The sequence below is a fragment of the Watersipora subatra genome, chromosome 9 (genome assembly GCF_963576615.1).
Source record: "Watersipora subatra chromosome 9, tzWatSuba1.1, whole genome shotgun sequence".
NCBI classification, from domain to species: domain Eukaryota; kingdom Metazoa; phylum Bryozoa; class Gymnolaemata; order Cheilostomatida; family Watersiporidae; genus Watersipora; species Watersipora subatra.
The window spans coordinates 48,182,062-48,197,483 of record NC_088716.1 but is presented as its reverse complement, the minus strand read 5'-3'; the positions used below and the strand labels follow the sequence as shown (position 1 = coordinate 48,197,483).

The 15,422-nt window shown below is 35.8% G+C and overlaps 1 protein-coding gene across 1 annotated transcript; it reads right to left on the bottom strand.

Moving 5' to 3' along the window:
- Window positions 1-4,238: 4,238 nt before the first annotated feature.
- Window positions 4,239-14,109, bottom strand: LOC137404656 (sulfotransferase 1C2-like). Its single transcript, XM_068090881.1, has 7 exons — window positions 13,919-14,109; window positions 9,280-9,480; window positions 9,121-9,176; window positions 8,513-8,695; window positions 7,778-7,939; window positions 6,360-6,429; window positions 4,239-4,753 (listed from the first exon to the last, which is right to left on the bottom strand). Exons 1-7 carry the CDS (start codon window positions 14,103-14,105, stop codon window positions 4,638-4,640), a joined length of 975 nt encoding a protein of 324 aa, XP_067946982.1. The 5' UTR covers window positions 14,106-14,109; the 3' UTR covers window positions 4,239-4,637.
- Window positions 14,110-15,422: the final 1,313 nt, after the last annotated feature.

The window sequence follows — 15,422 nt, the reverse complement described above, 5'->3', positions numbered from 1 at the left end:
TTATTGACCTTTCAATTCACGTGAGAACATCACGTGACAAAACAATAACCAAATGTAATGACTACGTCAGATAAATAAACTGATTCCAGTCTATGGCAGCTTTACATTTTTGAGCTTTTAAGAGCTTGTAATCACATTTCCACATATTTTGCACCAACAACACTGCAGAGTAAGACATGGTGAATCTTTTGATACCAAATAACTGTAATGTAAACTTTGTGGCAAGTCAACCTTTAACAATACATATTAGACTACAACTTATTGATATAATGAGAGTATTCACAAGAATGTGCAAAATCAACAATTAATTACATTTTAGATAAAATTCAACTTAAACCTGTCATTATACCCTGTCAGATCTAGAGGTGATGACTACATGGTGCTACTGGTCAATGTACTGATTGGTCTCAATTGTTTATTAAACTTTGAATAGCAAAGAATTTATAAATTAGCCTGTTCGTGACATTTTTAAGCCAAGCAAAATAAGACTTATTCAAAGATTCTACTGAAATAATATTTAAATGTTTGTGTTAATTCTCAACCAGTTGTAAGTTTTGCTGACATTTAGCTTGTTCCACTAGCGGTATAAAATGGTTGTGTATGTGTGTGCGCGTGCGCGTGCGCGTGCGCGTGCGCGTGCGCGTGTGTGAGCATGCGTGTGTGCAACCGGCTTGAAGTCTTCAGCAATACAAACTAAAGGTGTTTTGCTAAAGATATACCAATTTAGTGCTCAGTTATAATACGAGTATAGTAACCATACGTAAGATTTTTTAGTCTAAAGTAGTATGTCTATCTTTTAGTTTGTACATAAGCTGATTAATGGAAAAATTTTGAGTTTACTATGCTAAATTGTAATGAAGTTGTCTGCTGCCAATTAATTTTGCGAATAAATATTGAATAATGCCTCTAGCTATCTATTTGACACAATTTGTTCTTTTGCAATTAAGTATTGTTCATTTTTTTGTAGTCTAATCTTTAAAGTTTTGCAATAAATTAAATCATTTATTACTGGAATGGCAGATATCAAGAATAATAAAGTTAGGCTTAAAACCTTTTTTTGGTGCATAAAGATAATATAATAAGACTAGTAGAGTTCTATTATCTTTATCTTTGCATATTGACCTGTTGGGCATTGACAAGTTTGAGTCACTTGAATTGTAAAAAACATTTTAAACTTTGCCCACTCATTATCAGCCATAGTGTCTTGAAAGCATCAAATAATCTGTTATAAATCTTTCCGAACTACATTTGTATGTTATTATTATGCCATTACATAGCGTATGCATTTTATAGGTGTCATTGGGGACTAGAAAAATCATTTCACTGTTGTGCAGAATGAAATGTTTGATGACTTTCTGGCAGACTGGGAAGGTGGTAAAGATATACCATTTGTGTACACCCAGGAAATGAATTGTTTGCCAAACACAATTTACCATCAACTAGATGATGCAGTTGTTTACTTCCATCCTAAAACAGTTGCAGAAACGTAGAATTTCTTGCTTTAAAAATCTATATTGAGCGAGGGATATATATATCCCTCACTCCTCCTCTTTCCCCCTCTCTTTCTCCCCCTCTTTCCCCTCTTTCCCCCTCTGTCCCTCTCTTTCCCCCTATTTCCCCATTTTTCCCCTTTGCTCCCCTTCTTTCCCCCTCTGTCCCTCTCTTTCCCCCTATTTCCCCCTCTTTCCCCTTCTCTCTCCCTCTCTTTCCCTCTTTCCTTCTCTCTATGTCTTTATCCTTTTTTTCTCTTTTTCTTCTTTTTTCAATCTTTTTTCACTTTACTCTGTCACCATTTCTTCCTTACTGCACTCCATTTTTTCTTTCTCTTCTAACCCAACCATTGGGGTTCCACTATCAGTCAATCATGAGATCTGTTCACTATTTACTTTACCAGAAATTTTCAAGCTTTTTTGGCTTTGTATTCAAAGTATTCTATGCACGGGCAGCAAAGTATGCAATGAAAAATACAACATGATAGATATTTTTAACTATCATTTATCAATGTGCAATGTGTAAACTGATAAATTAATCCATAGCAGTTCATTTAGATTGTTTGTTAGGTCTACCTAAAATCTCATTTAGTGACATCGGTTGCGGACTCATTGTAAGGAGCTGTCAGTATTAATTTTGGGAAGCTTTTATAAACAGCATGATAATGCATCTCACAAGTCGTACTAGCGAGTTAATGTAATTGGTCGTTAATTCGCTTCTTTTGTTTAGAGAGCACAACTCCAGCTCACAAATGATAATCAATTTTTTCGCGAGCTATCTCTTGAAACAAATAAAATATTATTTGAATTTTTTTCAGTATTTTTCAGTTTAGGCCATACTTTAATTGTTTTGCTTTTAGTTTTATATGCATATGCTGAGTTATATATGTTTTTGCTAGTTATGTTTAATGAAGATTTATGTTTGTTGAATACTGTTTTAAAGACTGTTTCAGTTAGACTCACATGTTCTTTGAATTGGTTGGTTGCTTTTGCAACTGTTTTTTTTTAAACTCTGCTTTCCTTCAGAGCAATTGATTTTTTGATATTCCTTTAGTTGCAGTTTCTCAGTTGATCTTTTGTCATTGCTCACTACTCTTGTATGGTACATATTTGTTAATGCCCATAAATGCCCATAATAAAACTGGGCATGCATGAATATTTATTTTATAGTTTGCCATTTAAATATTGTCATCAGTTAGTAGCTATTATTAAATAAGTCTGTATTCATATGTATAAAAAAATTTCCTCACCCATTTTAACCCATGGGTGGACATGTTTACTCAAGATCAGCCCTCCCACCAAAAGTCTGGAAGTTCGAGTACTTACCTCAAGATCTCAACAAATCTCAATAGCATGCTTTTCCGAAACTGCCTTAAGTTGTTTGTTGCTTGTCTTTGGGGTAGCCACATTTGATGCGTAGGTGTTATTGCACCAAATGCTCCAATGATTACTAGAATGATAGTTGTTCTTATATGCCTGCACTTTCCGATCTCCTCTCTGAATAGGAGATATTTCTCAACATTTTCCTGTTTTGCTGCCTATGTTGTAGTCATTGGGTGCTGCTATATATACATTATTAAAGTAGCCCTCTTGCAGTCATTGTCCATTAAAGTGATATCTGACCGGTTTGTCAAATTGTGCTTGTCTGTCTAGATGTAGAATGCCCAGGGGTGTGAGAGATTGTGCGAGAGAGAGTGAATGCAAGAGATAGTGAGTGCGAGAGAAAGTGAGTGCGAAAAAATTAGTGTGAGAGATAGTGAATGCAAGATGAAGAAAGTGAGTGCAAAAGAGTGAAGCAGAAAGAAAGAGTGAGCAAGAGAGAGCAAGCAGAAAGGGAAAGTGAGAAAAATCGAGAATGAGCGAAAGAGAGAGAGAGAGCGAGAGTGAGAGAGCGAGCTAGCAAAAAAGAGTGATAGAGAGGGCAAAAGAAAGAGGGCAAGAGAGAGGGTGAGAGAGAAGGCAAAAAAGTGAGAGAATGAAAGAGAGAGGGTAAGAGGGCAAAAAAGAGAGGGCAAGATAAAGATGGCAAAAAAAGAGAGCGAGCGAGAGGGTGAGAGGGCGAGAGAGAGAGCGAGAGAGAGGGCGAGAGGGAGAGAGAGGCAGTGAAGGAGAGAGAGCAAGAGGGCGAGAGAGGGAAAGACGGAGAAAGAGGGAGAGATGGAGAGAGTGAGAGAGGGAGAGAGAAAGAGTGAGAGATAGAGTTAGAGATAGAGTGAGAGATAGAGTGAGAGAGCGAGAGATAAAGTGAGAGAGCGAAAGAGCGAAAGAACGAAAGGGCGAAAGAGCGAGAGAGCAAAAGGTAGAGAGTGAAGCAGAGAGAGAGCAAGAGAAATCAAAAGAGTCAGAAAAAGCAGGAGAAAGCATGAGAAAAAGCCAGAGTGGAAAAAGGATGAAAGAAAAATAGAGGGATAAAGAGAGTGAAGAAAGAGAAGAAATGTCAAAGACAGAATTGAGATAGCGGAAGAATGGGGAAGGGCCCCGATCAAAATATGATGTAAAAAAAGGAGTCAAGAAGAAAAGCTATAAAAGGGAGATGCAGAGATGAAAGAGATAAAAGGTACCAGACATTGAGTTAGCTGTTAATCTTGTGTCTAGCCCGGTCAGTGATTTATCTAGAAACAGTTTTACTTTGCTATTAGTTTTCCTTCATGAATCAAGCAGCTATTGCTTCCGTACTCTGAGCATAACAACACAACATTGTACCAAACAGTTAGCTGTAGTTCCTAGTTACAGTTATTATATGTTGACCATTAGGTTATTGTATTTTATATCCGCAATGACTTATATATTGCACAATAGAAACAGCGTACAATATTTTCCATATTATATGATAACTCTATAAATTTACTATTCAAGTCACTCTTTTATATATTTTATATAAAAACGTAAAGTGATTTCAAAATTAAAAATAAAATAAATGCTTTGCATTTGAAAGAACAGCACAATATACTCAGAAAATAGTCAACAAAAGCATTCCCATTTTTTTTTCAATTATTAACTGTTACAGCATCTAGAGAGTTGTTTAACAATTAACGACACTAGAGAGTTTTCAATTGTTAATTTCTAACTGCTAACTGTAAACCTTTAACTGTTACAATGTCTATCTGGTAATAAAGTATCCTAACTATGATGTTCTCTGCATGCAGTTTATTCCTTAGTGTACATGAATGGTATATCTTTACCACCTTCCCAGCTTGCCAAAAAGTTGTCAAACATTTCATTTTGAGCAACAGTGAAGTGGTTCTTCCAGTCTCCGATGTCCCCTACAAAATGCATGCACAATGTAGTGGCTACATAATGACATACAAATACCTACAAAACACAATGCACTCCAGTGAGTAAAACTTGTCAGAGTTCGACTCATCGGAGAACATTGACTTCGATGAGTCAATGCACAGGAAGCATTGACTCATCCGAGAGCATTGCTTCTAGTTGACTGGAAGCATTAATCATTACTTATTTGCAAAAGTCATCGTGAGCAGACAGTTTTATTTCAATTCAAAACTGTAAACCGATAAAATAATGCTTTAATCACTCAGACTATGTGTTGATTAAAATAATTATATACTACTTTGGTCAAAGAAACCTGTCTATTTTTAGCACAGACCGTTTCCATCACATATATTGTCGTGTACAGCACGACAATATATGTGTGCTTATGACAACAAACAGACGCTTGTCTGTGATTACTGCATTGCAATTGAGCAACAAACTGATATAAAGATGAGCGTTTTCAAATTTACTCTGCATTTTTAATTTTTCAAATTTGATTTTAAATTGTAATTTTGGTTTTTGAATTTTAAATTTTAGTTTTTAAACTTCAACTTTTAAATTTAAATTTTAAATTGGAATTTAAGTTTAAATTTTTAATGTTTACATTAGTAAAACTTTAGGCCTGTTGTGCATACCGTGTTTTTCATAAGCCACGTTATGTAACTAGTGGAACACGTTGAAGGTCTACTGAACTTATAATCACTTGACTTTTAATAATAAAATTTATAATTAAAAGTTTATGTTTGGCTTAAAAAATGTATAAGTGAAGTCATTAGAGTTTTGTCAATTCAACACTAATAGAAGTATGAAGCAGTCTGACTTGAATTATTTTGGTATTTGAAAGTAAATAATATATAGCCTAGGTAGCAATACAAATATGTAATTATCACCTCTTGGTTGTACCAAAGAGCAATGAGTGGTAAGGGAAAGAATATTAAAGTTTGGTTTCAATAGTGTTGTACCTTGTTTGATAATTAGTTATATTTATATTAATGATGATATTAATATTCACACAATTTTAAAATTTCAATGAATCACACGGCTTGACACAAAAGTGACCAATCGAAAGTCAAAAACTAGTCGACACTGATTGGTCGCTGTTCAAAATACATCTTTCTAATTGGTTATGCCATTTTGGCACCTAAACTCTTCCTATACACCTTATTAGTAAATACTATACTACATAGGCGTGAATAAAAAGGAGTAGTCATCACCACTTCGATATACCAGAGTGTGATGAGAAGCAAAGGAAAGCAGCTAAGTTGGGCTTCAATAGTGTTTTCAGTAATTTAACAATTTGTTATAATTATGCTAATAATGGTATGAAACTGTTATAATGCCACAGGCTACAGATTATAATTATCTAGGCTCTAATGTAGCACTTTGAATAAACATAAATTATGTTTAGCTATCATTAAACACCGAAACACCAATAAGGAAGTATCTCTTCCCGCCATACAATCAATGACTCACTTTTTTGTTATTACAAAAGCTGAGAAACCAGATTATAAATTCTTTAATTCTTTTAAATAACTATAACTTTGAGTAGGTTTAGTTTTCAGTTGAATCAGCAAAAAACCGGTAACCATATATTACCTTTTCTAAAAATCTGTAGAGTTGCACTTTTAACTTTTTCATGAAAGTCTTCAGGATCTCCAAGACTAGCCTAAAACAATAACAAATAGGAAAAATACAGAAGAGTTTTAGACATCAGCAGAGACAGGAAATAAGTCTAGCTTATTATAAACATAAAGATGACACTACCATCACTGGCATGAGCGAGAATACTGCTAATTACAAACAAGAGAGTCCTGACACTCCTGAATGACTTATTAGATACTAAGTTGTCATAATGAAAGTGAGGGTACCCATAGGAGTGAATAACCGGGGTGTATTAAAGGGGTGTTAAAAGGGTGGTAAAACGAACTAAACGACACAAAACAACGTCGCTATCAGTTGTAAACTATTCGGCGGAAGACATTTCTGGCCGAAAAGAATCATTTCGGTCCTGCTCGAAATTTTGTGGCCAAACCCTTGCTCTTATTGGCTGGTTAAAATTCTAGCGGACATGCGTCACATTTCTCCTTACGTGCGTGGGAGCAAAGTCAAAAAAGAAATGAGACGATCTTTTTACTTCGTTAAAAAAACAACACGAAGCAATTTACGACAAGGCTCACTCGGACTTGTGATTGTGTTGCATAAATGTAAGATGTTGCACTTAAGTTTTGCATAAATGTAAGATAATGGTTGTGGTTATCTTTCTATCTTTCATTTAGAATAGAAGTGATGTGTCATACTCATCCTGATGAAGAATCGTTGACTGATTTATTTACCTAAAACCAAAGTACTATGATAAATACTGTTTTTGCTTGTTATGTACTCAGCATAGAAAAACATTCATACGTTAATAAAAAATATAATTCTGATGATGGGAAGGGTTGGCAAAATCTTTGTATCGAGTGGTTTTTTTGAGCAGCTGAACGATCTTCTGATAAATCTGCTGCTTAGTTATAATTAATAATTGTTCCTCAAAGTATTTTGTTGGCAATAGAAATATTTAGCTCAAATACATAAAAATTACCAATGAAACAGTGTTCTGACTCTATGAGTATGGTATCTAGAAAGCAAAGTGACTTCGAATGCCGTGTGACATGTGGCTTAGCCGAACCGAACCAAAATAACCTCCGAGCCAAACCAAACCTAAGTCGGTTCGGCCATCGTGTGACCACGGCTTAACCCTATTCCAATTAAACGCAACTACTAAATTTTTCCTAGAATTGTGAGAGGCACATGACTTTAATGTGACTGCTTTGTATGTACTCAATCACTATTTCCTGCGAGTCAAGTATCCTGACAAACTGCAGTGGTGGAGTATCAGAGTGTGTTACAGTTGTTAGTAGTGAATCTAAGATGTTCTGGTTTAGCACATGATCAATATCTTCAAATAATACTATAACAACACTTAATCAGTTTCTTTAAGCTAATATTTCTGCTTGACTTTATCTCTACATTACCATTGAACCTAGCATCTCCATTGTTTCTTTAGAGAGAGGTCCTGTTGTCTTCCCTACTTTCATCTTATCAAAGTTTACAGCTTCAGCTATCTCTTTCACCAGTTCTGGTGATCTGTTGGTACCCATGAACTCATTCACTTTTTGGATGGTATCCAGAGGGTTCTGTAAGGTTTTAGAGACAAATCAGTTGAGAAAAAGAGGATTAAATGGTACTGCTCAAGGTACATGTATAAATAGTGTTCATGTTTGACAGCTTTACCTAGAACCTAGTTGATATCCTAAAGTGAAAAGTGGTTGCTCAGGAAATGGGTTTCAATCGAGCAAGTTTTTAAAAACAGTCTATTGCTGTGCTCAAAACATGAAAATTAATACTTCAGTTTCAATTTCATGTTTAGTGAATCTTCTTTGCTTATTACAATCAACACTGGAAGACTTACCCAAATATTTGTTTATCTTTAGCAAAGCTTGCTAGCATCTAGCAGAGCACAAATTTATGAAGAGGTGAATAAGATGCTCACACATTACACTCACCAGGCACTTATACTATCATGAAAATCCTTGTTAATAGTTAAATATTGGGGTAACATCAAGGTGCCTGATATGACCTCTTCACCACAGTTTGCAACGCATTCAAGTCGACATTTAAGAGGTTTTTAGACATCAACAAACGATGTACTTGATACTGTACTACTAAAAAAACCTTATTGATCTACCCTGCCTTTTCCTACTACTCACTGTTTTCAAATCTTCGTAGAAGACAACAAGAATGTTTGGCTCATCTTTAAGAGACCACATGTGTGCAATGTAGTCAAAGTATCTCCCATAGGGAAGGTCCATTTCATGGAGAAACAACTCCATAAACTGCGCAAAAGTTATGTTTTCAAAAGGATTTGGTTCATCATCCAATAATGATATTTTCTGTAATAAAAATTATTTACAGTAAATAACACATGTAACTCTAAAATAAAAAATGTTTTTGATAAGAGATAAACTCAGAGACTTACTCTACTTGACTAGTAAAAACTAGATTGATATAACAGGCATAACTTGTAACACAGAGCTAGAGCTATAACAGTGTTTTAAAGGCAATAGTAAAAAATTAGTTATAGTTTTGTGTCAACTTGACAGAGTAAAATAAAGATATATTGGAGACACTTGCTAATGCTTATATACTCGTTCGTCTGAAATGTAACAGTTTAGTGCTAGACAACTACAGTCAAAAAGATACTTACCCTTTACTAATAGCCCTAAGGTGAATATGGATCAATTGCTATTCTGAACTATTAACTCTGCTAAAATACAATTGTGTTGTGTTAGATAATAAAAGTCAACAAGATACTTACAATGTTCTTGTAATGATAGTAAAACGAAACACACGTGTCTTTTGAGTTCCTCATCACTACAAACATAGAAGTGATAATACAGATATTTAAGTATAGATTCATACAACGTGTGCAGTGTACAAGATTAGACTACACACTATTTGTTGATAATCAACTTACCCACAACAGTCTTCGCTTTTCTGAACTCCGCTGGCAGGACATCAGTTCGGTAGTGAGTGTTCACAGCGCGAGGAGAAGGGAATGGCTTACTGCTGAAACTTATCGGAGAGGCATCTATCATCAAAAAACCTTTTGATGTTCTGATGTAGTCAGCTGATCCTTTTAGTAACATCATCATTGTTTCCCACATAAAGTGAGTCCCTGAGTATAAAAAATATTTAAATGAACTGAGGTGTCCTAAGTCATCTGTAGCTTCTGTAGTGGTTATTATAAATGTAATGCGTGTACAATGAACTTTCGCCATATGATTTTCATTCGTTTTCGGCGTTAACATCGAAAGGCGAAAGTTTTGTATAAAGGGATATAGAAACCTATAGCAAATATCTAATGCAAACACCCTCTGGCAAAAATCATGAAAATTTTATATACGTGCTGTACACAGTGTTCGAAATGGGGGGGGGGGTACGCAGGGGTACGGGCGTACCCCTAAGAAGAATTAGTGGGGGTACTCCCTAGGACGCGTACCCCCTCATATAAGGTTGCTCATCTACTATATATTTCTCGTATCGTATACCGGTATAGGTCGGTTATTCAGCTACAGATCTTAAAATCTTGAAACTCATATTCCGTACCGAAGTGGATTCGATCTCGGACCAAGCCGTTCAAAAGTCTTACGCCTAGCCCACTGGACCATAGAAGTTAAATTGCTAGTATTCCAATATAAGGCATTATATCAGAGCAATACCTAACTGCTTTACGTATGACGCGGGTCACAGCATAACGTCACGATAAGCTGTTCGCTCACCTGTTCGCTCTCTGCCTAATAGCAAAACTCTCACTACTTCTCATTGTTTATAAGACAAAAAACTTTTCTCATGATATGTAGTTTGAAAGTTAGAATGGCAAATGTTGTAATATGTTAAATACAAATCAATTTTCTGTCCAAATACTCTCCTATTACACGGGCAACGCCAGGTGGCACAGCTAGTATCTTATTAAATGCGGTAAAACCCGGAATGAAGTGAAATATTCACGCGTTTTGTCCTTTTCTTCCTGAACTTATATTAGCTAGAGTTCGTTACACTGAAAACAGTGCACGTGTTTGGGATGAGAGAAATACGCTACTGATCTTTAATTTCTTCAGTCAGTTTTTTGCTATTATAGCCGATCAACTAGATTGTTTTATTAAAAACCTGAGAACCGATCAGTTTTTTATCAATTCATAATGAAACAGCATGGGCCAATAGATAACTTCTTTAAAGGTGAGTAAGAATTAGTGACTGTCATGAATTTAGAGTTTGTATTTAAAAAAATAGTGAGTGACTGAGCTTATCATATAATAATATTCATGGTGGCTTGGAGATGGAACTGTCTTGTGTCTGGGGTCTGTGTGGACTGTCAATAGGGTTTTTTGACTCACTCACATCCCAACCTGGAGTCTCCATAGTCATAGAGCACACAGGTTGTGCAGCTAAGCCCACTTTTAATTTCTTACTGAACACATATCAGGATTTTAAGTTATGGAAAACAGCATAATTTAGGGGCATTCATGCTAAAAAGATTTCGGGGGAGTACCCCCGGACCTCCCTCTACTTGAGAGGGGCCACGCCCCTCTCAGACTCACCCTGTGAACGACGAGCAGGGCCGTTGGCCCTGGACACTACCCTCCTGGCATGACAGAGAGTACCCCCAAGAATCTCTCTCCACTTCAGACACTGGCTGTACATATTACAAATTAGTAACAAAACGAGATATTAACCTTAGTAACTATAGCTACCTACAGTAACTTTAGTGGATTTAGTGGTTATGATCTGCAATAAAATGTAACGTTACAATGTAATATGTGCAGTACATAGCATAGGGAGTTCTTACTTTCGAGAAAGACGTATAACACAAACGCTGAATTTAACTTAAATGAATCTAGCTTACTAATTTCACTGAACTTCAACTTTTTCACCGCTAAATCTTATCACCCATCTGTTAGCGGTTTCGTTTTCACAATTACTAATAACGAACGAATAAATCTGAACTGAGTGAGCTCGAGCATCGTATCTCTTTTATTCATTGTTAGAGGGACTTTGGCGAATAGCGTATTGGCTTTTTTGGCATATCGCCAAATTTAAGTTTCGAGAAAAGTCTTTGTTCTTTTGTATGGCAAAAAATATGTTGTATGGATAGGGTGAAAAATGAGCGTGTTCTACATCGCAAGGCAAAAAAAAAGTATAACAGGGTTGTCGAAACCTGAGGCCGCACTGTTCACCTGTTTCATTAGACTGTGAGCTGATTATGGATATATTTGATATGCTTCAGGGATCCTGTCGCTCCCAACCCGCATTACAGAGAAACACTTAAAGATGAGCACAAAATTTTAGTAAATTGCTTCAGAAGGTAGATATCTATATTTGTCTATCAGTTGCGATTGTTTTTGTTGTTTGAGGTGATCTGAGGATTTCAAAATTAAAACCGATAAAACTTGATCGTGGTTAAAACGTTCAGTCCAAGCAGAAGTGAAATTATGACATCTATAGTTGCAAAGAGAGTAACAGAATAGAAATGCGCCACACTGCAACTCGAATGCAATAGCTGATATTAACTATAGCAACAATAGCAACTAGCGACGTCTTCATGCGTGTATTTTTCTTCTGGCGTTCGAACAACAAACAAGTTTTGTCAATTTTAGTCTTAAAACATCCCGGCAGTAAATCACCTCAAACATCAAAAACAATCGCAAATGATAGAAAAACACTAATATTCTCTTCTCTAATAAAATCTACTAAAATGTTGTGTAAATTCATATGTAAGGCAAAATGCTGTACACTACAAGACGTTGACATTAAGAAACCAAAACTATTCATGTCTATCCTGTTGTCAAACACTAGCTTCATCTCAGGGCAAATTCTGTAAACACATCAGTTTAAATTTTTTGACATAATGACCCATTTGTAGGCCTACATGTATCTATAGCTGCTTGACCTTGGCTTAATCAGATAGATAAACTATGAACTTTCCTTCTGCAAGCTATCAACTTTTGTTGTAGGACGACACTCGCAATAAATACTAATACTCCACATGTACATAGGTTAAGTACTGATACTCCACATGTACATAGGTTTAATACTGATACTCCACATGTACATAGGTTTAATACTGATACTCCACATGTACATAGGTTTACTCCTGATACTCCACATGTACATAGGTTTAATACTGATACTTCACATGTACATAGATTTAATACTGATACTCCACATGTACATAGGTTTAATACTGATACTCCACATGTACATAGGTTTAATACTGATACTCCACATGTACATAACATAGGTTTAATACGGATACTACACATGTGCATAGGTTTAATACTGATACTCCACATGTACATAACATAGGTTTAATACGGATACTGCACATGTACATAGATTTAATACTGATACTCCACATGTACATATGTTTAAAACTGATACTACACATGTACATAGGTTTAATACTGATACTGCACATGTACATAGGTTTAATACTGATACTACACATGTGCATAGGTTTAATACTGATACTCCACATGTACATAGGTTTAATACTGATACTCCACATGTACATAGTTTTACTCCTGATACTCCACATGTACATAGGTTTAATACTGATACTCCACATGTACATAGATTTAATACTGATACTCCACATGTACATAGGTTTAATACTGATACTCCACATGTACATAGGTTTAATAGCAATGTGGAATGTTCTTGACATCAGCGTTCTTGAAATGTCGAAAATGTGCCACAGAAAAGCTTGTAAGGTAAAAAAGCTGTGTAACCTATCGAGATTAAAAAGTCCAGACTACTCAATTGAGTCAACTTTCAAATGCTGGCTCTCATTGCAAAGTCAGTTAACATATCGCCTTTAATATTAGTTTTAAATAGACACTTTATGTGTTTTAATGTTTGTAGGTGCGTTTATATATCTGACGTGCCCTAGCTTGAGCAGGTAGTAAACTATGAACTCTTTGTCAACAGCCAGTCAATTATTTGAGAATGATTGATAGTTGCTGGTTGAATGTAGGAGATATGCATGACTAGTATTGTATTTCACAATAAAGGCCGGTGAACGCGGGTAACACTGAGCCAAATGGACAGGAACCAACTACTATTAAGAGCCAAAGATACTTTCCCATGACTGGTTGTTAGCTGGAACCTCTGATCTCGTTCATAAAAGGCAGTATGTTTAATTCAATACCGTGTACCAACCCTACTGGAAGATAAGCTCCGCTCTGAGAAGCAACAGCTGCACTACTACTTTGAAGGTGTGACTTCTATTATCATTTAGTTAATTAGACAGAATCTTTTACATATTGAATTACTGAAGAATATATGTCAGTATATATAGCTTGCTATCTGGTTCAGCAGCAAGTGCGTGCATGTGTTCGTGCATGTGTATATGTCTGGTGCATGTAAATGCTTGTATAGGGTGTATTTGCGTGTATGTATGTGCATGTACATGTGTGTGCGTGTGCTCGTGTGTGTGCATGCATTCATGTGCATGTGTGCACAAGTGCATACGTGCATGTGAACGCAAATGTGCACATGCGGGCTCATGTATGAACCAAAATTGTCTTTTCAAAATGTAAAATCGAAATGCTTACCATTTTTAGGAAAAGTTGCTAGTAGGAAGTCTGAGTCATTCCATTTGTATTCTTCCAAATCACTTCGTACTTTCGGAAAAACGTTCTTGTCCATGACAATGGCAGCGACCTTTACAGAGCCATCATCACTCACGAAGTATTCCCCTGTAGCAGCTCCAGACATGGGCAGAGGTGAAAGGCCTGCCATAGTATTTTTCTAAGAATAACGAAGAATAATATATTTACTATGAACATGCTGCGGCGAAGTTGGATAAATTAATACGGATATGAACATTGTTTAAGATGAATTTGCACAAAAATCTAGTAGATTTGATCAGAACATATCATTATTTTTCTATTATTTGCGATTATTTTTGATGTTTGAGATGATTTGACTGCCACGATCTTTCAAGATTACAATCAACACAACTCGGTCGCGGTTAAAACGATCAGATAAAGAATGCATGTAAAATGGCATCACTAGTTGTTATCACTGTGATAGTTAATATCGGATATTGTGTTCCAGTCGCAGCGCTACTCACCGCTATTCTGTCGGTCTCTTTGCAACTATAGATGTCATAATCACATTTTCGCTTGATCTGAGCGTTTTGATCGCGATCAAATTTTGTTGATTTTAATCTTGAAATACCCTGGCAGTCAGATCACCTCAAACATCAAAAACTTGATCGTGGCTAAAACGTTCAGTCCAAGCAGAAGTGAAATTATAACATCTATAGTTGCAAAGAAAGTAACAATAGATACGTGCAATGCTGCAACTTGAACGTAATAGCTGATATCAACTACAGCAACAATAACAGCTATTGACATCTTCATGTATGTATTTTTCTTCTGAGCGTTCGAATAACAAAGAGGTTTTGTCAAATTTAGTCTTGAAAAATTCTAGCAGTCACATCACCTCAAACGTCAAAAACAATCGTACATTATGGAAAAATACTGATACTTTCTGATAAAATATGCTGAATTTTTGTGCAAGCTCATCTTTAACGCAGGCTGCGTGAGAATAGAGACATATAAACGCCGTCATGTAAAATCTTGAGTTGAACTGATTTATTGCATTGAACTGTCGGACTTATTACATTAGATTATATTTTTCTCAACTATGGTGTTATATCACAACATCATATGTTATAAACTATCTAGTTCAACTTGATGTTTAGACTATTTGCTCAAGCAAGCTCATTTTGATTGGAAAGTACCTATGCCAACTCCTAGTTACAGTATACAATACTTACAGCAGTGGCTTGGTTAGATAATAGTGATGTAGATCAATCGGTGTCAGTTACCTTTAGCGTGCAGACTATATTTATAGCCTTATTCGCTCAAGCGTAATGCCGGTATCCCTAGCTTCGCCGTGCAACAGAAAGAAAATTCTAGATTATTTTCATGTTGTAATCATTTCATCAGCTAATCCCATTTGTCAATGCTCATCTACTGCTACGCTATACAAGTATTTGTCCCAAATATTCACTTCAACATCTGATCATTTGAAAATATCTTGTAAGCG